The sequence below is a fragment of the Patagioenas fasciata genome, chromosome 5 (genome assembly GCF_037038585.1).
Source record: "Patagioenas fasciata isolate bPatFas1 chromosome 5, bPatFas1.hap1, whole genome shotgun sequence".
Classification (NCBI taxonomy): domain Eukaryota; kingdom Metazoa; phylum Chordata; class Aves; order Columbiformes; family Columbidae; genus Patagioenas; species Patagioenas fasciata.
This window is the reverse complement of record NC_092524.1, coordinates 65610979-65634133: the sequence shown is the minus strand read 5'-3', so window position 1 is coordinate 65634133 and position 23155 is coordinate 65610979. Positions and strand designations below refer to the sequence as shown.

Below are 23155 nucleotides of genomic sequence, written 5' to 3'. Positions count from 1 at the left end.
GCATTGGTTCTAGGGGTTTGATGGGTTCAAGTTGCAAAATCTGGCCCTGGCTGGCTCTATACCAGCTTTGAAGGGATCCCATGGTGAGACAAGTGCCCCTGAGCTCACCTGAGTACTAGGGAAGTGTCCTGCTCGTCCCTCTCCCAAAGATGAATGAGAGAAAGGGCTTTCAGAGGGGCACACAGAGCTGGGATAAGCACCCCCAAGCCACCTGCCTCCCTGCACCAGTCTGGAAGTGCACACCAAATTCTCATTCAGATTGGAGGGTGTCAGATTCATTTAAGCTGCACCAGCTTCAGTAACAATCAGACTCACCAAACCCAGTCCCTCTCTTCCTCCAAATCTTTTTTACTAAATATATCCTCAAAAACATTATCCTCACATTTCTGGGAGAGGTAGGACCACCCTCCTGGTTGCACCCCTTCCCTAGGGCAAGGCAGGTATTACTGCAAAGAAAAAAGTGATCATTTATTGTTCTTTGTCTTCCTGGGGTTACTGCTTGAGCCAGTATCTCTACATGCTTAAGCCTAAAAATTATTGTTGCTGGTATTTTTATATTTTTTCCCCCCAAGGGAAAGGAGAAAAAGAAGAGGATGGGAAGGTCAGCAAAGACGTGTGCATTGTCACAGGCGTGCCCAGCTTGCAGCTGAGGTGGTCCAGTGCCAGCAACACCCCCTGCTCAGCAATACTAACATCTCCTCTACAAGGAACAGGTGCTTCTCCCTCCTCCCCATTTTTGTCAGCATTGCAAAAAAACCCAGCATAAATATCTGCATTTACCTTTCTGCTTATTTAAAAATGGCAGTAGGGGCAAAGCCATGGGACTTCTTTTGCCAGAGTCCTTGGAAGACACTTTACTTTGGTTAACAACAGTTTCTTCGATGGGTTTCTTCAGGATTATTCTTTCCTTCAGCTCCTCGGTGCTTACAGCGGAGGTCGGGGGCTCAGCACCTACTTTTGGTGCAACAAAGGAGCATTTCAGGTGGGATGCAGACTCTGCCAGGTTTTCCCTGTTCATCCTGCTCTCTGTTGTTTTACTCGCTTCGTAGTCTGAGGCGTCAGTGCGCGAGACGTTCTCCTCCTTGATAATGTCCATGACCGTGGGCTTCATCAGAGGGGAGTCCTGCTCCCTCTTTGGGCTCTCTTCGGAGGCCGACGAGGCATCGCAGGACTCTATGATGAGCTCACTGTCAAGCTCAGCCTCCCGCTCCTCCCGCAGGATGCTGTACTGGATGGAGGGGGAGGCAGGCGATGGAGGGGGCCCTCCGATGTGGCTGAAGGTCATGTAGCTGGAGTGCAGTGCCTCCTCGGCAGCCAGCGGGTCCTCCGAGACCAGCTCGATCTCCGAGTCCCCCGACTCGGCGCTGCTGGCTTCATTATCCAGGGATGAGGAGATGGCAGGACGCCCAGGTTTGGCCCGCTGGTCTCTCTTCTCAGTGGAAAGGGCTGGCGACCGCTGCACCTCTGGAGTCTCGAAGGAAAAGCTTTTTGCTTCCTTGATGGCACTGATGATTTCATCCTCCGACAGGCTGCCTTTGCCCTGTGACTCTGAGCCAGACGGTTCTGCCACCCAGAAAGAAAGGGGAAAAAAAAAAAGTAAAAAAGTTAAAAATGAGATTTTTCTATTTGCTTAGGCAACAAACACAACAGATTCCACACCAGCATGGATCCCTTTAGCAGGGCTGGTACCACAGGCAGAAAGTCTCCCTGTTTGGAATGACTAACAGGATTAACAGCTTGTCCTCACAGAGCATTTTCTGTGCACATATTCATTACGAAAGAGGCACAAGGCATGCCGCAATGCTGGTCAGTGCTTGGCCAGTGGCTCAACAATATTGATTTCACCAGAAAAATCACCACCTGTAAGGAATGTGGGCTCAGGCCACACATGACAGCATCTGACTATCACTGATGTGTACGGATCTGTTCTGGGGACATGGGGCTGGTTGGTTCCTGGCACTGGTGATCGTAACAACCCATGTGTAGTTACAAGTAATTTTGTCAAACTTCAACTTTGAGGCATGAAATGTTCCAGGTGCAAACTTTCCTCAGACTTTTTTTTCTTTTTTTTTTGAGGGGGTGGGCAATGAATTTTCCTTGTGCTTTTATCTCAGTTGGGCGCAAGCATGAAACCCGTTTTTTCAACTGTAATTCTTAATATCATTAAGAACTACATTAACCAAAATAACGACTGACCAACTTGTCACCCAAAATTTGAAACAAAAATAATTATCTGCATTTTCTGACTCATGTTGAAGAGGATTTGCTTGAAGAGTGAAAATGAGCAGCTAAAAAGGCTGGCGGCTCACCCAGGATGAGCAAGGAGCCCACATCCCATACTAGAAGGCAGCCCAGCACCAGACTTCCCAGCTGTTCTGCCTCCCTGTATATCCCTTTACCACATGGGATTCTGTAATGAAATCACATGCAATTTCACTTCCTTTGTTAAGTGCTCACAAGAAGAGGCGATGGAGGCAGCATGAGGTGCGGCTGCCATCCACACACAAGACCCTCCCTTTTTGGGGGGAAAAAGGCTGAATTCCCCAGTCAGGTTGGAACTGCTTGGGGTGCAGCTGCTGCCATCAACTCCCCAGGGCCACCCGGCTGTGTTGGCCACCTCTGGAAGCTCCTCTACAACAGAAGGTGGGAAAGAGGTTGTATCAGATGTAACTTAGGAAAAAAAAAATCAGCACTATTTTGGGCTATTTTCTGACTGAATTTCTCACTGCAATAGCATAGCTGATTTCTTCCTGATCATATGCCTTTGCCAAGATGAATCAGGTAAAGGGGGAGGTTTTAATGACACCACCCAAGCCATGACGTCCTGCTGGGAGATGGGCAAGAAAAACAACCTTCCCACACCCCTCCAAGTGGTTTTGGTTTGTGCACCTGCCAATACACATCACCATCAGTTTTGGGCACATCTTGTTAGCACATCTGCAGCTCCTCCAACAAACTCTATTCTAACACACCTTGCTCGCATGACAAAGTCCTTCTGCAACCCAGAGTATGGCCACAAACAGGATTACGGTGTTTGGGACTGTCACTACACACTCTGGCGTGGGTGTTGGGAATTTTCTGTTGCATTGAGCAGGATCCTGTGCATACTTTTCCTCCGGCTGCAGAAAGCCCGGCTGAGCCGCACCGCCCTCCTGCATTACCGCGTGTTAAGCATTTTCTCCCCAAGGAATGACTTAATCCGGCACTCGTCCAAACGGGCATGTGACCGCCAGCCCTTGTAGCGCAGCAATGCGCTGTCCCACAGCTTCACCCCGCTCCTGTCCGCCCTGGCAGTTTGTAACTCTCAACCACGGCATTTACCTTGCAAACAAAAAAGTCTTTTGTGGCCAGCAGCAGGGTGTCATATTTACCACTGACACGGGGAAGCGTGTAAATATCCACCGCCTTTCAGCACCGGCGCAGCGTATGAACAGGCTATGTCTTCCTTCCCCAGAAAGATAAGGGATTGCAATTAAAAGCAAACCATTTTCAAAAGTCCTGATCCAAGCAGGGGGGAACTGGGGGCTTTGCCAGGATGCTTGAGGGGTATCTCAGAGCGACGACTTTGCTGGGTCACTGGGTAGAAATAGCAAGGGCAGGTTTTACTTTTCTACCTCTTATGAATGCAGAGTCTGGGTGCAGCATGTCCCTGGCTGCAGGAACGGGGGAAATCCAGATGGAGGGAGCCATCCCTTAAAGCAAGATGCCTGCTTTTTCCCTAACAAGATCAATAATGATTCTGGCTTTCTAGCACCCCAATGCAAGGTGGTGGGACTTCCCACAGCAGCACTGGGGATCAGCTTTGCCCATGGAGAGGAACATTTCCATGCCATCAGTCTCACCAGCCACACCAGTGCCTCCCAGTAAGGCAGCAAGCCGTGATGCTCAGCCAAGTACAATTCAGCCGTTCTGACGGGATAGAGTTATCAAGTGTCACAAACGAGCCTTGAACAGTTGCCAAGTACTGAATAAATAACAATCAGTGCCTAAAGTGCTTAATTACCTCTTAGTGCAAAAAGTGTAAATCAATAAAAAAATGGCACGCCTCCCTCAGAAGTAGTGTGTGATGTCACCCAGTCCAATAAAAGGGGAAAAATAGGACTCTCAAGTCTGCTTATCAAAAGTTTCTGGCTGATGCAAGCAGGAAAATCTCACAGATGTGGTGGACTTTTTCTATCACTTTTTTCATGTGTGAAAGTGTGCAAACACACACTCAGTTTTGGATAGAAATCAAAGTATTTCTCTAAGGATCAGTATTAAGTGTGTGTGGAAGTCCCAAACTGCCGTTTTAAGGTAATTCCACTTGATTTTTAAATGGCTTCTAGATGCCATCAAAGCAATGGAGATTTTAGCTTGAGGATGTTCATTGTTAAATGTCAGATGTTCATTGTCAAAGGGCTTTGATCGAAGATGTTGAAATTCAATTTCAAGTCTCAAAATTCTGTTTCCCATCACAGAATTTTATTCCTTTTTAAAATGCTATACTACTTCCATATTTTAGCAATGTACAGCAGTGTGTAATAGGGAAAATGAGGAACAGACATTATGTACTACTGAAGCAATCAGACAATAAGAAAATTTAGAAATTATGGACTTTGGTGTTCCTCCAGTAGAAATGAGAAGTCTTTAAAAGAAATGGGCCTTTTGTCCCTCCAGCCTTACTCTGTAAATGCGGTGACATTTCCCTCCTCAGCACTTTCTAAAAGCCGCATTTTCATTTGACAAGAGTGCTCATTTTTAGCAATTCAGCTTCCATAGAACCATAGAATGTCCTGAGTTGGAAGGGACCCACAAGGATCATGGAGCCCAACTCCTGTTCCTGCACAGGACATCCCACAGTTCACACTGTGTGTATGAGGGTGTTGTCCAGTCTCTTCTTGAACGCTGTCAGGCTTGGGGCCGTGACACCTCCCTGGGGAGCCTGTTCAGTGTTCAGCACCCTCTGGGTGATGAACCTTTTCCTAATGTCCAACCTAAACCTCCCCTGGCACATCTTCCTGCCATTCCCTTATTCTCTGCAAGAACAAAGACATGTTAGGAAATAGTAATTCTCCAACAAAAAATAGTAATACTCCACAAAAAAATAAAGGTGCCATACAGCAGCATTACCTGTGCCAGAGGACGGTGGTGTGACAGACCCTGGGCTGTCATCTTCTGGCTCCGACACTGTTACTGTTGGTACCACCTCATGGCTTGGCTTCAGGCCGGTCTCTGGCTGAGTCGGGCTCGGTTCTTTGCTGGCAGCTTCCCCAGTGCTTTCGATCTCAGTGAGCGTGATCTTCACAGGGGCTGCAACCACAGAGGCACTATGCTGATCTCCAGACCTTGTGTCTTCAAGCAGGTCTTGCTCTTTGGCTGCCTTCACGCTCTCCGAAGCTGTCTGCTGAGGTTCAGCAGTGTGGCTGGACCTGGTGGGTACACCCCGGTGCTTATCAATAAGGCCTGGGCTCTCATCTTCTAAGTCCAGCTCATGTTTTTCTTGGTATTTTATTTCTTCTGATCTGCTTATGTCCATGTATTTATAAGCTTCTACTTTCATAGGATCTGCTAAGGTTTTATCAACTTCAGCAGACTCTGCGGGAGTCATCTCTATTCCTGAATCTGAGCTAAACAAGCCCCGGGACTCAAACCCAGCCATATCTTGAACAGGATGCCCCAGCGTGTTAAACCCTTCTGTGCTACCCAAACAGGGAATAGGGCTGTTTTCCTGCTGATAAATGCCAGTGAAATAGGTGGAGTCCCGCGGGGTGGTGTAGTGGACATCTGAGATCAGAGAGGTGTAGAAGGAGCTGTCGCCCCCATTGGCAGTGGAGCCATAGTCGAAGAGATGTGATGAGGCTGTGACACCTAAAGCAAAGACACAAAAATGATGCACGGTGATGAGACGAGTGCCTGCAGACATCGATTTTTCTGCAAAGCCATACTCACCCCACACTGAATTTAGATTTGTTTTGTGTACCCGGCTTGGCTTTGCTTGCAAGCTCTTTGGGACTGTCTCTTACAATACCCTTGGGCAATGTGGTGGCACATCTGTCAGACACAGCTTCCAGCTGCTGATGTATCCTAAAATAGCTATAGCAATCCTGATAGCTGCTAACAGTTCCCAGCCAATGTTGGCAATCCCACAACTCCCCTCACAATCTGACTCAGGGACTCACCATCCAATATCCCTAAAAAAAACCAATCTCATGTCCAATACAAAACAAAACCTGAGAAAAAATATTTTTTTTTTTGTTTTAATACAGAGAAATGGGGAAGTTTCACACAAAGGAAACTTTTAATTAAGAAAAAAATTTCTACTGGACAGAAATTGAGATGGAAACTTGGTAGGTAGCTTTACATTTTGTCTTTTAACAGTAGCCACTCTAAACTTATGAAACACCAGGGCAGAGACTAAACATCCCCAGTTAGTGGTTTCCACATGCCCAGAAAGACTTATCCTGTGGGCATCACCTACAAAGCGTGCCAGCATGAAAGTGGTTAAACCTCTACCCACGCCCAATGCATCATTTTCATGCACCGCCTCTAATTCCCTCTGTCATGCTTTAAGTTCCTGGGGATGACGCTAATTAAATTACAAACAACAGCCTCTATTTGTAGCAGCAATATAAAGCACAGTTCAACAACGTGAACAGTGAGATCCCCCATGAGGGAGGTGGGAAGTGGAGAGACATTGTTATAAGAGCTGGAGGAATGGGGATGTAGAGGAACAAAACTGATGTCTGTAGGAGCTGGTACCTATAGGAGGGCGACAGTCTGTTAACCACTTGTATGCTGATGCACACAGCATCGCAGGGGCTGGCCGGCTTTCTCCAACCTCTGCTCATCACCCTGCAAGCGACATGGAGTTCCCGACCCACTCCACCTGTGCTGTGTCCCAGGCTACCACACACAATGCAAACTCCACAGTAACGTTAAAGGGACGTTGCTGCAGCTGCAAAGCCAGAAGCTGAGAAATGTCAGTGTGAAAGTTCCCAAGCTGCTTACATTTGGCTATTTTCTTTCCCCTTGCACATACATAATGATACCATCTCTAAATACCATCACAACTATTTTTTTTCTCCACAACCCTCCTCACATGCAGCTCATTTAGTGAGTCCTGAAGCAATTCCCACCCCCTTAACACTGTTCAGCATGTAACCACAGGCTTCATTTTACTGCACAGCCTTGCTGGATTTGACAAGCACCTTGCATAAAGGCAGAAGGACTATTTCCCTCATCCGTATTTTTGCACTGCTCTGCGCTATGATGACTTGCAAGCAAGTTCTCCACCCTGGATCAACTTTAGGGTAGGAAACTGTATGCTCCTCCTCTTAAAAGGGGAAACCTGGTAGCACAGGGAAAAAGCAACCTAAAAGCACCATGCCTTGCTTTTCAGCCTACCTACCCTACCTGCTCCTCCATGTTCATCGTCACCAACTTTGGGTGCTGCTGGTCCCCTGCCAGCCCTCGCTGCTCATCTGCTACTGCACACACAATGTTAAGAGGAGCTCCATCCCCGCACCCATGGCCAGGGATTGAAGGCAGCTGCCTTAGCCATACAAGAACACAGAGCAAGGGGTGCTGTAGCCAGCTGGTGAAAAATTATCATCAGTCCCAGCCTTCAGTCTACTTCTCTCACTGCTCTGAAGCACTGCATTGAACTTTTTATAGAAGTATCAATGATCAAGCCAAAATCTTGTTCAAGAGTGGAGACACTGCCTACACAAATGAATTTGGGAAGGATTTTTCCCTCCTTCTGTGTAACTTTACATTTACCTACTCTAAGCTTCATCTTCTGTTTTCCTGCCAACTCACTCGGGGCTGCAAGGTCCTTTTGTAACTCGCTACAGGCAGCTCTTGTCCTTGACACTCAGAATGACTCCGTCTCATCAGCAAAGGTATATGAGAATGAAGCCTAAGCAGAAAACAACAGTGAAACAGAAGCAGAAGAAATAAGGGCTAAGCTGGACTGTCCAGCACCCACATCAGGTCCTACCTGAGGTCATCCAGTGCCTTGCAAGGGCAGCTCGTACCCACCAAAACTTCTAAATTATCAGTAAGCAAAAAGCAAAAAAGAACAGTTTCTTTTTCTTTCAAATCCTTTTCTTGCTGAACTTGCCTTTCTGAAAATTACCCATAAACAGGCTTGGATTTTCACAAATGTGCTGGTTAGCCAGAATTATCTGATGCTTTGATTAAGCCAACATATTTCAGGCTGTGAATTGCTGACTCCAGACTATTCATGCCTGTTGCTGCCAGTATCTGCTGTGGGTAATTTACTATTTGTGCTGGGTGAGTGGCTGTCTAAATCATGGGGTTTCAGGGCTGCTCTTCCATTAGATGATTCCTCAGAGCCTACTGGGCCTGATCCAAAGTCCACTGAATTCACTGGAAACATCCCGTTGACTCTGAGTGGCTTTGGACCAGCTCAGGTTTGCTGTGCAATACTTTCTGTGCCAGGTGCTCATGAAAAATGCACCATCACACCACCATCAGTGAGCAAAAATCAATTTTGACAAACATTCCATGAGTGCTAGTAGAGAGGGAGCACAGGCATAGTCAAAGGAGATTGAAGTTGCCTTCAAACTGTTATTCATGGATGCTGTTTGCAGCTTTCATTTCTGCTTTGTCCACAGAATACGTGAGCCAGCTGCACATGCATTTACAGCACTTAGTAATGCTGATCAATAGAGCAGTGAAAGGGCTTCTAATGCATTTGTGTCAGGTGCTTCATGGCAGGAGTTATAGCGAGCCAGGAGAGCCACTGTGATAGAAAGCCTGGGAAAACATCATCCTGTTCCTCACGTTGTTCAACACCAGAAAGAAAAATAACCCTGGAATAGTCATTGAAAGAAACATCACTTCTCATTTCCAAATAGTACAAAATCAATGCTGTAGCAGATGTTAACACAAGAGCTTATTTTTAACAGACTCGGTGTTGATTGTAAACTTTTTTTTCTGGTTTTGCAAATAACAATGAAACAAGAAAATGTGTTTCTTACTGGGCTTGAGGGGGAAGACAAAGAGTTAAAGGGTGTGTGAGCACCTCCCTGTGCATGTGTGAGCTGAGAGAGGATTCGAATTGGCAGGACAGAGGGATCTCAACTCTCAAAGTACTGAAGACAGCTGAAATCACCTCATTACTAGGATTTAATGCAACTCTCCATTTCCATGGGGAATGATTTACAGCCATTGGTAAAACCGCCTTTTATTTGGCAAGTGTATGAATCTATCAGCTATTAGGCTGGCTATTAAAAACACAGAAACCTGTAATAGCCGAGCAGGTTTTTGCTGAAGAATGGTGTATTCAGAGCCTGGTGATTAAGCAAAGCCCTCGCTGACTTTAAGTTTATTTAGTTCAATATCCGTGGGAAGGAGAAGCCTTGAATAGCACTGGTAATGGATGGCAGTATCAGGTCTGAATTTACCCTTGTTACAAAGGGTTGGTTTTTTCAATCTGGATTTCCCTCAAATGTGCCCAAAAACTTGCCTGCCAATTTAGGTAAAGCAAAGCTATTCAGTGCCTGAGAGCAGCAGTCACGCTTTCTCGTAATACGAGCCCTCGGGAAAGAATTTTACTTCCTGCAACTAGCTAAGAAGTAATGGGTCTGATTCAATCATTCCAAACGCAGCTGAGATGCTCGGCAAGTTCCATGTGTTTTCATCAACTGTAAAGAGAAAAAAAAAAATTGGAAACGATTGTATTGTTTCCTCAGAATAAGTGAATGCTCCAGAGAACCTCTCCTACAGCACTGGATTTAGAGTTATTTAGCAATTGACACAGGAAATAATTTAGGAATCATTGGTTTCATGCAGAGTAACTCTTAATTTAAGAAAGGCAGCTGAAGGCCAGTTTGGATCAATGCAAGCTGAACTGCTGCACCATACTGGAAGAGGAAACAAAAAGTTAGCTGAGAATAACAGAGTTAATTTACACTAAACTGATTTGTTTTTCCTCAACTAGAGTACACCAAGTTGTCTTCAAATTAATCACTTCAGAATATTGTGTTCAATTCTCAATAAAATAGGCAGTTTCCCTGTTAACCCGCCTTTCTTAATCTCCACGTACAACTCTGGTGACCTTCAGTGCACAGACAGACTGACACAGAAGGACACAACAATTCAGTTTTGCAGAACTGGCAGCTCTGCAATGCAGGGTTCAGTATTTATCGTGTTTCAGTGATTCTGTTGGAATTATTAATTTTTCAGAAGAGGAGAGGGGGAACTAATCTTTAATTAGATGATGCTATTTTTACAGCCCGGAGCTGCACTGAGAAGAGGAAGGCTCTTTGGTTGCAACTGGAGGAATCAAGGTTTCAGCAACCTTTCCAGACAAAAGCAGAACAGTGCGACCAAGCCGCTTCCAGTAAATTCCTATAAGTCTTTTAAAATAGCTGGCTCTGACTTTTGCTTTGGATATTGAGCCTCAGGAGTTGTTGCCAGCAATCCCAGATCTGCCAGGAGCAGGGTCTCCCCAGCTCTTTCCTATGTTCACACAGATTGCAAACTCCTGGCAACAGGGTCCACCTTGTCCTGTTTGGACAGTCCCTGACCTTCAGTAATTTATGGACTAGAGATAATATGAAGCAAAGTCGTATAAACAAGGGGAGCACTTCTGCTTGACTGGCCCCAAATGATGCTAGAGGGTATCTCAGGCCACATGTCACTCCCAGGTTCCAGTACCTTTTAGGTATTTTCCAGAGATTTCAGATAACAAGGAGGTCAAAAACAAGTGATGAGCATTTTCCATCACAGTGATTTTGCTTTGATTCAAGACCCGCAAAGGCACCACAGAGCTCAGAGATAGGCAGCGTCTTTCCTTCAGCACTCATGAAAGCCTGGCTCTTTAAAAAGACATCCTACATTGTCTTAAATCAGGGGTGTCAAACTCATTTTCACCAGGGGCCACAGCAGCCTCGTGATTGCCTTCAAAGGGCTGGATGTAATTTTAGGGCTGTATAAATGTAGTAGTTACATTTGAAGGTAACTGCGAGGCTGCTGTGGCCCCCAGTGAAAATGAGTTTGACACCCCTTGTCTTAAAGGCCCAAGGAGGATGAGCACTTTTTGGCAAACTTTTCATTTTATAATTGCCCTCTCTCCTCAAAAGGCTGATTTCAAAGCAAGGCTGACTGTCTAAATCCAAGGAGCCATCATGGCCTCCCATTGCACTGTGATGAGAGTGAGTCCCATTGCCCAGACCTTGCTGTCACTTAAACCTCTGTATCTAGAGATCAAACCACAGCTTGGGGTCCTCTCTGATGACCAGCATAGACTTTGTTTCCCAGCCTCACATCAGCAGATTACATTCCAGCTTGTCCTTCATTTTTCTCATTCATCCAGATAGAGGCATCTTCCTGCTTTCTTCCAAATACACAACACAAGTAGCTATGAAACAGTCCCCCTGCCTTTGGTTTACAAAATTTATAGTATTGTTATCAGCCACCAGGAACAAACCCATGCTTGACCTTTACTTCTTTATATTCCTAACTTATCCTTAAAAAAGGAGAAAAAAGAGAGACTTTTTCCTATTCTTTTGGCCCTGACACATGATGTCTTCTTTCTCTTTAGTTTCTTGACTCAGTTAAATTCTGTTTTAAAACTCATATTGCCTTACTAGGTTCTCATCTGTAGTCTTAAACAACTTTGCAGAGATGTTCAGTGTTTTATCACTTTTCCGCATCTCATTCCAGTACCCACATGGACCAGCAGTCCGAGTCTAACTTCAAATTCAAAGCACACCCTGTCTTCTTAGATACAGCCCAAGCTATTTCTTCCTCTTGTCTTGATTTCAAAAGTCCAATTCAAACTTCAGGAAAGCTCCACAAATTTCCAAACATGCTTCACTGGTACCACCCCCAGGGGTGGGGAAGGCAGCTTGCACGAGTAGCAGAGGCATCTCTCAGCTCTGTGTCAAATCACAGTGCTTCAAAGTAGGTTGGGTACCCCCAGGGATATTTGTGTGTACCACTTGCGAATCACGCTCTCGATTTCACAAGACCCTTTTTTCATGAACTTTACAACCCAAGACACTTCAACATCCAGGCAAACCTCGGAAGTCCTTGAACATGTCAACTCAAGTGAAGCTTGAAACTCAAACTTCTGAGACCCCCACATGCCAAGCGCTGTGGATAACACCACTAAACCAGCTCTCAGGCTCCCCTGGACCAGCCTTTCTCCTCAGCCAGCTGCCAGCTCTGGGCTGTCCCACCTCCGGTAGGTTAGATGCAGAGAGCAGCAAGCTCCTCGCAAGAGAACTGCACCAGGCGAGCAGCCCTGGCAGCAGTGCCAGCTATTCCCTGCTGCCAGGAGATGGTGCTCTTTGGTTTAGCTCAGGATTTAACAACCTCACTTTACAGGTTAGCAACTTTTCCTCAAGAACTCTCCTGATCCTGGCTGCAGGAAAGATATAACTTTGTAAATCACAGCATTCAAAACATGAATGGTCATACTCCAAAAGTCATTTTGGGATTCATTTGCACCATAGCAGCTATAAGAAAACTGGATGGATCAGAAGAACGCATGATCCTATCCTATTATTATTTCCCCCTCCTCCGCATGGTTTCTGAACGTGTTGGGGAAACTCAGATCACCAAGAATGCTGCTTCCCGCTGTCTGAGAACAGCTGCAGCTCCTGGGGACAGGAGTCAGCCAGTGCATCAGCTGTGCAAGTTATTCATCCTTCCCTCTGGGATCCTGCAGCAGACAGAGAAAACACCGCCGTGCAGAGAGGCAGGTGCTGTCTCCTGCACAGGTCGGAGGCCAAAAGGACAGGGTGGGAATAAAAGGCTTAATTCTCTTTACACTCTGGTTACTCCACCTCCTTCATTGGGGTGACTTCTGATTCATCCTGCTTGGGAAGGAAAGAAAGTCCTAAACTCAAACGAGTTAATGATACCCTTTGGTGCATGTAAAACCCCTCCTCCAGGTGGATCTGCAGAGGATCTGAGTTACTACAGCCTCCAGCCCCAGCACTTTAGCTGTCTAGTGTAAGCAGTCATTACAACTTCCAGCTTCAGGGCTCCCCCATTTCACTCCTCCATGTGCTAAATATGTGTGTGAGGGGGGTCACCTGGGAGGCCAGCCCCCTAAAAACCTTGGCTGCCAAGGAAGAGCATCCTTTATCAACTCATCACCTCCTAAGTAAGCACAGAGGCTGCAGAGGGGGCACAAATTGCTCTCAGGTTCCAACCCCTGGAGACCCAGACACTTTTCGGAGCTTTAGTTTGGAGGCTGCCTGGTGGAAACACTCCCCGCAGCAGCTGGTGTCAGGTCACCATCATGTTACACACAAGCCTGGTCCTTCCATGTGGCTTCCCAAGACCCTGCCTGGGGGTTTCTTCTCTTGCCCCACGGTGACTTCTGGTTTCTTACAAAAACTGGGCAGGTGCGGATCAGGTGCTGGCTCAGCTGCCGAGCGCTACAGCCCCATCTGCGGGAGGGTTGTGTAGGAAACACTGATGAGCTTTAAATAAGATTAAGACAGATCCACTCCGCAGAACGCAGGACACACTGTGCTGCCGGCACTGTCATCCCAGCAGGTTATTAACAGCATCTTTTTTTGTCACGGACTCTGCACCACAACAGCTACTGTGTCCCTGCCAGTGCCACCTCGAAAAGATACCAGGGTGCACCTTTTTGCTGCTGCTGAATAGGCTCTGTGGGTGTCATGGTGCACCCCAGACCAAGCCAAGTCAAGCCGAGGAGCAGAGCTTGGTTTGGGGATGCTGAATAACTTCAGTTGCCGTGGACATCCACAGAACTCAGGGCATCTGACAGGGGATGCTCAGCAAGTCCCCCAAAATTTTGCCAGTGTGCAAAGTGAAGCCATAGCAAATGATCCATCAGTTCCCACTCCTCCATGCCCTCCAGGCTTTCTGCTCCAATAAGGGATTTCAGAGAGCTTCAATTCGACCTGGCAGTAAAATCCTGGTAAAAGGCCCATGACAGCTCCTGAGTCCTGTAGACAGCACGAAAATCAGGAGCACTGAGAAAAGAGCCTTGAGAGGAGTGCAAGAACACTTCAAAACAAGCATAAAGTTGCAAATGCTCCTTCTAGAAGTGCAGCTGCAACAGATCTTCATGATTATCAGAAAAGGATATAAATATAATTTAGTAAGTTTTAACAAAAATCTGGTTCAGGAAAAAAAAAGCAGACTTTCATAACTGTGACAGCAGAAATACAACTGGTCAGTAAGGTTCAGCGACACTAAAGTACCGCCTAAAATGCTATCAAATGCATTTTGCTAAGGATAATTAAACCTCGCTTATGAGAATAATTCATTGTTATTTCACTGCAGTCACTCTTCCCCTGGAATGATCAAAACTCCACAGAGTCCCACATAAAAAATACTCAAAACCTAGGTGAATTAGCACCTAAAATCACACTTTTGAAATGATTTGAAAGGGGTCTAATTCCCTTTAGAGCACTAGACACCAAAGTATCTCACAAAATCTGGATGTGTTTGGCTAAGTCTCACTTGTCTTTAAGTTCTAAAATACCTAAATCTCATTTCAAACATGATTTAGGAACTTCAGCTGTTCACTGTTTTTCCCCTGGACTGCTACCAAGCTGTCGGTCACTCTCCAGACTTGGGTTGTCTTTCAATACCCCCTGCAGAAACACCTTCTCCCCCTGTCCACAGAGGTGGAAGTGCCACAGGCGCCTCCTGCATATCCAGCCCCACCTTTTCTGGGTCCCAGTTACTTAGAAATTCAGCTTCACACCATTTCTGTAAGGCTGTCCACAGCTGCATGGCTGCAGTTTCAGGCTCAGCCTGGAAAAGAGAGAAGTGCCAATGCCAGCTGCTTTTGATGCTGTGATAAACCTGGAACAGAAATCATCACCCTGCAGCTCCAGGCTCTTCCATACCCAGGGCGAGAGGGTTCAGCATCAGGGAAGTAAGAGCCAGTGATGGAGAAGGGCTTCTGCTGAAATACGAGTCTTTGAGCAAGAGTCTGATACAGAACTGGATGGACTGCTGAGTATGGTCTATGCCACTCATACCTGACTGCAACATCTCATGGAAATCCAGCTATTAAAAAATGAGAAAAAAAAAGGAAGAGAGACAAAGCAACAATTGCGACAAAGTTCAGCTGAAATCACTGAGGACTCTTGAGAGGAAAACTGATTTTGTGACAACGCAGAAGACCACAGCGATGTATCAGGCAGAGTAATTCAGGGAGAAAGCCAGCTGTCAGGCACCAAAGGCTGGGGTACATCAGGAGCCGCTTCACCAAAGGCACTAGAGTTACACCTGTGTAAAACTGTCAGTGAGGAAGGAAGTATGAGGCCCTGGGAGACAACAAATAGAATTTGAAGACAAGACATTACAAGACACAAACCAAGATAAAATCTAATGCCCAAGGGACAACAGGGGAATCTAGGTCAGAGAGGACACGGCAGCACAAGGTTGATGCAGGCAAAGAGACAGAGCTCAAAAATCACTGTCAGACTCTTTTTAGCCAAGGTTTTCCCATCACAACATGAAGGACCAGCGTATGCTGGCTCCTGGTGATCACCTTTAGTAGCAGTAATAAAAACATTAGGAGAAAAGACCCTGTATAGCATAGACTAGGATCCAGAATATATAGCATCACGGAGGAGTGAGGAAACATGAGCAGAATCAGTAAAGATTTAAAACAAACAAAAAAAAACCACACACACACACACTAAAACAATAGAAAAACCCAGAGGTTCTACTGAGGCAGCAGGTTCTGATCCAAGCGCTGATGTGGCTTATTTGCGTGTTAAGTGATTTCCCTCTATTTCTAGAATGTAGGGGCACCAAGGGTACACCTCAAAGTCAGTCAAAGTTTCCAAAAGTATATTAAAAGTTAAACCTCTCAAAGTAGTGCAGAATGTGGGGCAGATCCACTGCAGTCATCAATCAGCACCAACCCGCTGGCTCCAGTTTCTGCTTAAGGAGGATCAGGCCATATGTGCTATTACTAATACTATAAATGTCCTTGCCTTCAAGGTCTCTTTTTTATTTACCTGCCACTGTGTCTCTTTGCCTGTGAAAGATGAGTTTACTCCAAGCAGAGACAAGAAAATCCTCTCACTTCTCTGAAGGGCATTTTTAGGGACTTATCCCACTCTTCACTCTAGTGAAGAACCAACAGACCTACAAACTCCTCCATCTCCTGACTCTGAATATGTGACATCAAAAGTATTCACCCATGCAGGAGACCAGCCAGCAAGTTTGAAGTCAGTACTTTGAGCAGAGGCATAATGAAGATTTCAAGGAACATAGGTTAGTTGGACCATCTCCATCCCTGAAAACCCAGGAGAAGACCTTTCTCCTTCCTTACTCAGCAGCTCTCCATCTCCTTTCATTTGCAAAGCCTTGCAAGGGTGATGTGGAGCCTCTGTGGTGAGCTGGGGCCTGGTTAACAGACTGGCTTGTCTTTGGGCACCTTTCACAGACACCTTGGATGTCACCCGTGGGCTCCTCCTTCCTGGAGATAACCCTCAGGGAAAGGAGCAGCCACTCTTCTATACGTAAACACCATGCAGGCAGCACTGCAGACTCACCCACTGTTTCCTAAGATAAGGAAACCAAGGACATGGGCATCTTTGGCTCACGGGGTGACTGCTTTGCTCCAGGGCAGGCAGCTGCTGATCGCTGCTTTTCTGGAAGAGCAGAGGAAAGCCAATGCAAAGTCATGGCCATGCTGTTTGCAAAGGCACCCAGCTCCCCGCAGTCAGAGTTGGTGGCTAAATCACAGCCTTCTGCAGATTTCAAGACAGCAGAGGCTGCACTACTGAAAGCTTTTGAGGTTGTGACAGAGCAACCTTGATTCAAACCAAACATTTGCTGGAATTATTATGTGTTATTAAAGCAGAAGGGGGGCAGCAGCTTGACAGCAGTGCCAGGACCAACCTCTCTGATGGGCGCCTCTCTGCATTCAGCAGCACAGACTGGCATTTGGCTTCACAAGTGAAAAGCTGGGGATAATTACCCAGATTATGATGCCCCATGCAGCTTTCCCAGAGTCTCTGCCACATGTGAAGGGTCAGCTGCCAGGTAACCGTGGAAGCTGCAGTAAAAGGCTGGAGCAGAGAGCTCTCCCCTTGCTCTCCTCCTCTGCCTGACCTTCCACCCATGTGCCACCATTGTTGCTGAAGCTGTTCTTGTGGAGCAGTTGTTGCACACCACTGCCTCACCCACATCTGCTGAAAGATGTGTCTTAAAAGCTGAAATGAAAACTTAGCTTTTCAATCACAGGGAGGTCTGTTTTCTTCTGTCCCTTCCCCCAGTGAAACATCCAAGACTTCAAACCTGAAAGCCTCTTTCCTGCCAGCCTGACCTTACAGGAGGCAGAAAGCACTGAAGGAGTTTTCGTGTTCAGCCTGGGAAAGTTTCAGATCCTAAATGACTGAAAGTTTTAAGAATATTTACACAAGTAACTCTCAAATACTATCAGTAGAGGTGCTCCTGTTTGGGCAGTCTAAATACATGACCTCCACAGCAGCTCTCTGCTTCAGGCTCTAGCCTGAACTACTTTTGGAAGACAGGTATACGGCAGTCAGATTTGCAGCTGTGATCACAAACAAGGACCTTTCCATCCCAGCAGATTCAACAGGTACAGCACCTCATCTGAGGAGAAAGCAGCTTCTAGACCAAGTGCTGGACAGGACATCCCTGCAGATATTGCTGATTCACCTACAACTCTGTGTCAACATGATAAACGTGAATAAAGAGAAAAAGCAAATATGGCATGGCAGTTTTTCTGCTGTGTTTTCAAAGAGATGGAAGGGGACATCCAGAAAGCTTCAGGGCAAGTGGAGCAAAATGTCTTCTGGGAGAAGTTCATTTTGAGAGCCTACCACAGTGAGTGAGCCAGAGGGCATTTGGAAGAGCATGACTGCTAGCTAACTTTAAGCTAAACTTTAACCCACAAATCTAGTAGCCATCTTGTCTGTAAGCTTGGTATTAGGTAGCAAAGGAAAAGTAGTGAGTGTGGGAAACCTCACTTTCTCTTGTATTTTTGGCATTCTGTCTTCTCTGGTAACCAAGTCATAATGTATGTACAGGAAACTGGTCCAATGGATAAAGTGATAACAAGGGAATTGAGACACTAAGATGTCCTGAAGCAAGTTCTTCACAGGCAGTATCAGTTACTGGCTGATCAGTCATTGCATTAAAAACCTCAGCCAGGGTAGTGTAAACGCATCAGCAGATGACACCGTGCTCGGGATGTCGCATATTCCCCCGGGCAGGAACTGGGAGCGGGAGGCTGCGTATGGTGCTGCAGAGTGAGCATGACCAAATACCCAGGCAGGACACAAAAGGAGGCAAGAAGCAGCCCATGAATAGACAGAAATAATAGCTCATGGACTAACCCTGAAACGTAAAACAAAGAAGGTCCCATTCAGGGATGGGCAGGAAGAAGAGTGTTTGTCTGTTCCTTGTCCTCTAACCAGGAGCCAGGTATTTTGGGGTTTGTTTCGTTCATCTAGTAAAAGCACAGGATGATGCAGAGAAGTGATAGATGTTGGTGGCATAAGTACTGGAGGACAGGTCACCTGGGACCAGTCTGGAGGAGGGAATAAGAGAGATAAATTTATATTGCACAGAAAAGGGAAGGGAGAGGGAGGGCAGGATCACTGCTATAAATACTCTCAAGGTACCAGTTATAAGTGAAGGGAGGAAATTAGTCAGAGTCTTAGAGGATGGTAGGAAAAAGAGCAATAGATCGAAGCTAAGACATAAAATTAGGCTACATGTCAAGGTGTATTTCTTGATGGAAAACAGTAGAAGAGTCAAAAAGGGAGCACAGGGTGTGTCCATATATCATGTTCCTATTACAGCACATCTGGATGGGCCTTAGCCAGGAAGGAGCTCCAGCTCTGCACTGGGAGGGGGTTGGAAATGTTTTTTTCTGGCACCACTGTCAATAACCCAATTTTCCCTCTCGTACATTAGCACTTTAGATGAAATCTGGGCAAATAAGAGACTTCAGTTTGGCAAGAGAGAAAATTAAAAGGAAGTAATTCTGCTTGGAATTGAGCTGTAACAGGTTTTTTTTTGATAACTTTTTTTTTCTTTTAAGTCAAACACAAAAACAAACCAATAAAAATAATTCTAGGTCAAATCAATTTAATTTGACCCAAAGCTAAATGTCAGATCTAGTTTACTACAAACTCTGAATATCAAAGGGAAACACTGCACATCAGCATCATGCATCATGATACATGCACAGGCACCCTGTGGGGTGGTCTTTATTTTGCCCACCCCAGTTGCACCTAATGGGCTGCCAATTCCTTCAGAGAAGCATCTCTTATCTTCTCCCCAAGCCCAACCACTTCAGCACAGCACCCACTTGGCTGAAGTTCACAGCCAGTCCTAAATCATGCTCAGGCCCATTTTGGATTTAAGCCCATGAAATTATTCACTACATCATATAGTTGCTATAGTAACATCCTATTAAATATTATTAGAAATCACCGCCCCAAAAATCCCATCGATTGGAAGGAGTTGTGCAGCAGCAGTAAGACCATCTTTGCCTGCACAGCTTTCTGTTCCCCCTAGCTCCCAACAGCAGATGATCTGGGCAGTGGATTAACCATGTCCAATCTTTCCCCAGCACTATCGGCTGCAGGACTGAGTTGTGGAGTGCAAAAAGCAACATGCACCCCTCTTCCAACTGGCCCAGCTTGTTCAAAACAGCTGCTGTTTAAAGCTGCTTCTTCAAAGCAACTCCTTACATGTTTTCCAGAAGTGAATGAACAGAATATGCTCAAATGCAGGCAACAGGTATTTTTGTCAGTCCAAACAAACAAGGAAAATCTGAGCCCCTTTACCCTCCATTCGTCACAAGAATTTGGAGTAGATTAAATTTCGCAGTAGACCTTTCTGAACATTTCCATTTTACCAAAAAGAACCACCAACGTGTTTCTTTATTTGTTTTCCCCTGATATTTAGTGTTAGAACAGTGCACATTTCTTAGGAAACATGAAGTTAAACATGTACAGGGTTGAGGATGAACAGAGAGGACTGGGCAGAGGAAGAACCAGCCTGCACCTTGCTCTCCAACACAAGTCACTACATTCCTCCACTAAACTCCTCTTCCAGGAGGAAAATGGTATTTCAGCAGTTAAATACAACTAATTTATTAGGCAACAGCTTTCCATGACGACTTAGAAATTTTGAGAATTTCAAAACAGCCCTTGATGTCTTCTTATCCAAATGCCACATGACTGGAGTGCTGCATCTCTTCCTGCCCATGGGGCCAGCAGATGTCCACATGAGCCATGGGGATACAATACATAAAAGGGCTTCTGACATCCACACAGCTCCCAGCCTGATCTGAAATAGCCTGAAGACAATAACCAATGTTTTCCTCACTTAAAAACTGGAAACAGGAGAGATGAGGGAAGCTGAAGATGGGAGGCTGCATGAAGAGCATTTCCAACAGGCTATTTATACCCTTACTGGCTCAACTTCTACTTACCCTGAAGCCATTTAACACTGTTTCACAGTGTGAAAGGGCCTTCATGTGGATAAACTTTCAGGTCTGTCACCTTAAGGCACTCACAACATATGGCAGACTCTTCATTTTTAGTATTTTCATCCACTTAAATATATCAGATAAAGGTCTAAGGATTTTATGCATCTTCTGACCAAGATGACAAGTGTAAACAGCCACTCCTGTGAGATATTTTTGTCTGCACATCCAGGGTGCAACAAGACACCTCCCTGGGCTGCCAAGCCAGTTCCCAAGCCAAAGGCTGTGCTACAACTCAGGTCTGTCCCTCACCTTTGGGGATTAAGAGCATCATCTCTTGTCTGGACCTGTCTCCAGGTATCTCCAGGTGGTTCTCACCCAACTGCAGACGAAGGTCAGATTAGTCTTCCAGGGGGAGAGCAGAAATGGCTTTTCCATCCTAATCCTTGGTGGTCACTGGATGCAACATGCTTCATCCACCAGCCCAATTTACCCGGTCTCTGCATCTTTCACCCAGCTCCCAAGTCAGCTTTTAACATCACACATAGGTTTTGGCCATCTCTGCACCAGGTGGCTAAACTGCACCAGAGATCTTTGGCATCTGCCTGCCCCAGGGGCTATGTGGGCAGAGCATCCCCAGCATATGTTGCCTTGTGATGATGAGAAGGAAACAGCCGAGGAAGGAAGTGAAAAAGATGCAGAAACAAGAGGGATAACAGCTCTGTGCTAAGAACAGGGAAATGTATCGGGAGGGAAAAGATGGGATGTGTGGGAACAGAGTGGAAAGCAGAGGGGAAAAAGGATACTGATGTGGAGAGAGAGAGGCAGAGTGAGAATTAAATGAAAGAAGAGTGATGCAGAAGAATTTTTAAAAAGTGATGGGAACAAAGGACAAGAAAGGGAAAAAAGCAGAGGCTGAAGTATGAAATGTGTGAGAAGAAGTAGTTTTGGAACTGCTAGGATAGACACACAAACCTGTCTGTACATACAGTCTGAGGCTACTACATTTGACCTACACTTCCCTCATTCATGTTTATCCATCATACATTTCTGGGACACAATTTTTAACCACTTACAAAAACACACTAGGAGCTTTTCTCACTCCCATTTTTGAGGAAGGATCAGGCACTTCCCAGGCACAAGTCGAATCTCTTTTTAGAATAAATTCAGAAAGGCTATCAGAGCAAACCCAATGCCTATGAATAACTCACTCTGTTCCTGCGGAGCAGGCTGTGGCAAGGCGCTATTCTCAGATGTGCACACAGCCCCAAAGGAGAGAATATTTGGGATTGAATAAGGAGGTGGCAGCCAGGAGCCCTGCGTGGCTCGAGCATTTTATCTGCCTTCCCACAGGGAAAGAGCTTTTCCAGTCAGGAGCAGCAAAGGGCATGAGGAACAATATGTATAATACATGAGGGCAGAAGAATATAGTCAACATCTGAGCTGCTGAACAGGTCCTGCTGCCCTGACCAAGGCAGCTCCTTCTCACACCAGGGCCAGCCCATGCCCTCTGCACCGTTCTGCTGGGCGACAGCCTGCAACAGGTTCAGCAGCACCAGTCTGATACTGGTTTTGTTCCATATCAGCTTGTGAGTACCTTGGGCGGAGCAGACCCGCTGCTGGAGGCTTTGCTCTGTGCTGTTGCGCTGCCATCCTTGTCAGCTGGGCTGTGATATTGCTGGCCAACACAGCCGCAGTGTGAAACGCTGGGCAGAGAAGGGATTAGCTTAAGGCAGAAATGTGCTGATTTAAGGATAAGCCTTCCCCCCCAGTGTCATCTCTCTGCTTGAATCTGTCAAATAAGCTGTTGTGTCCTGTTCCCTGCACATTACAGCTGCTCTGCCCCTCACTATAAGCATCAGCTGAGGTCAATTTGTCCAGTTATAGCAGGAAGAACCCAGAATTTTGTATAAGCCACTGAACCCTTCTTGGGTGGGACAACAAGGAAGGCAGGGATTGAGTCTGACCAAAAATCAGCTCCAGTGCCCCCACCTCAGGGCTGCTTGAGGCTGACATAGCTCTGCCTCAAGGCTGCTCTAACTCCTCATGGGAGAGTGACTCTGCATGGAGATGCACAAAGCCATTTCTACCCACCCTGCCCACCTTCAGGCCTTGTGTAATTTGAGCAGACTATACAGTACATTCAGCCTGCTTTGAAAAGTATCTGTCCCCTGCCTGGGAGGTGACTGGGGACAGCCAGGAGATGAGACACAGGAGCTAAAACAAGGTTTGGCCATGCTCACACAACCATCTTTTGATTATCCATTTACCCACACATTCATTCCCCTTAGCTGCTATATTTTACCGATCATCTAAATCATGCAGCCTTCTTCACCTTGAAGTTTATAACACAGGCTATTGGCACATTTGATAAGATGGCATCAGAGGTGTGACTTTCATCAGAGGTAAAAACAAAATAAGACTTTTGTCCATCTGCAATGTGACTTGATTCAACTGCCTCTTCTAGCAGTTGGGCTGGCAGAGATGCATCCTCCTGAGAGGCCAGATGCTAAAAATATCAGTGATGTGCAGAGGCTGGACGCCTGCACAGCTTATACTCATTAAATTGACATGAAGCTCCCCGGTCCCTTCACTGTTCTTTCAGAAGATGTAGATTCTTGCTTAAAAATTGGTAGGTTTCCCATTTCTGGTCTGTTCCTGAAGTCCCTGGGATCGGAGCCCCAGAGGGCCTGAGTGCAGCAGAGATGGTTTTAATGAAGT

At 46.0% G+C, this 23155-nt stretch overlaps 1 protein-coding gene across 3 annotated transcripts in view; it reads right to left on the bottom strand.

The window, feature by feature from the left end:
- The window catches only part of RTN1 (reticulon 1), a 121907-nt gene that overhangs the window by 48691 nt on the left and 50061 nt on the right, over nt 1–23155 (bottom strand). For all 3 annotated transcript variants that reach the window (XM_065838874.2, XM_071809759.1, XM_071809758.1), the window contains exons 2-3: nt 5110–5847; nt 781–1563 (exon numbers count right to left, since the gene is read on the bottom strand). In XM_065838874.2, the coding sequence (XP_065694946.1) occupies nt 781–1563; nt 5110–5847 (1521 nt within the window). The remainder of the gene's footprint in view (nt 1–780; nt 1564–5109; nt 5848–23155) is intronic.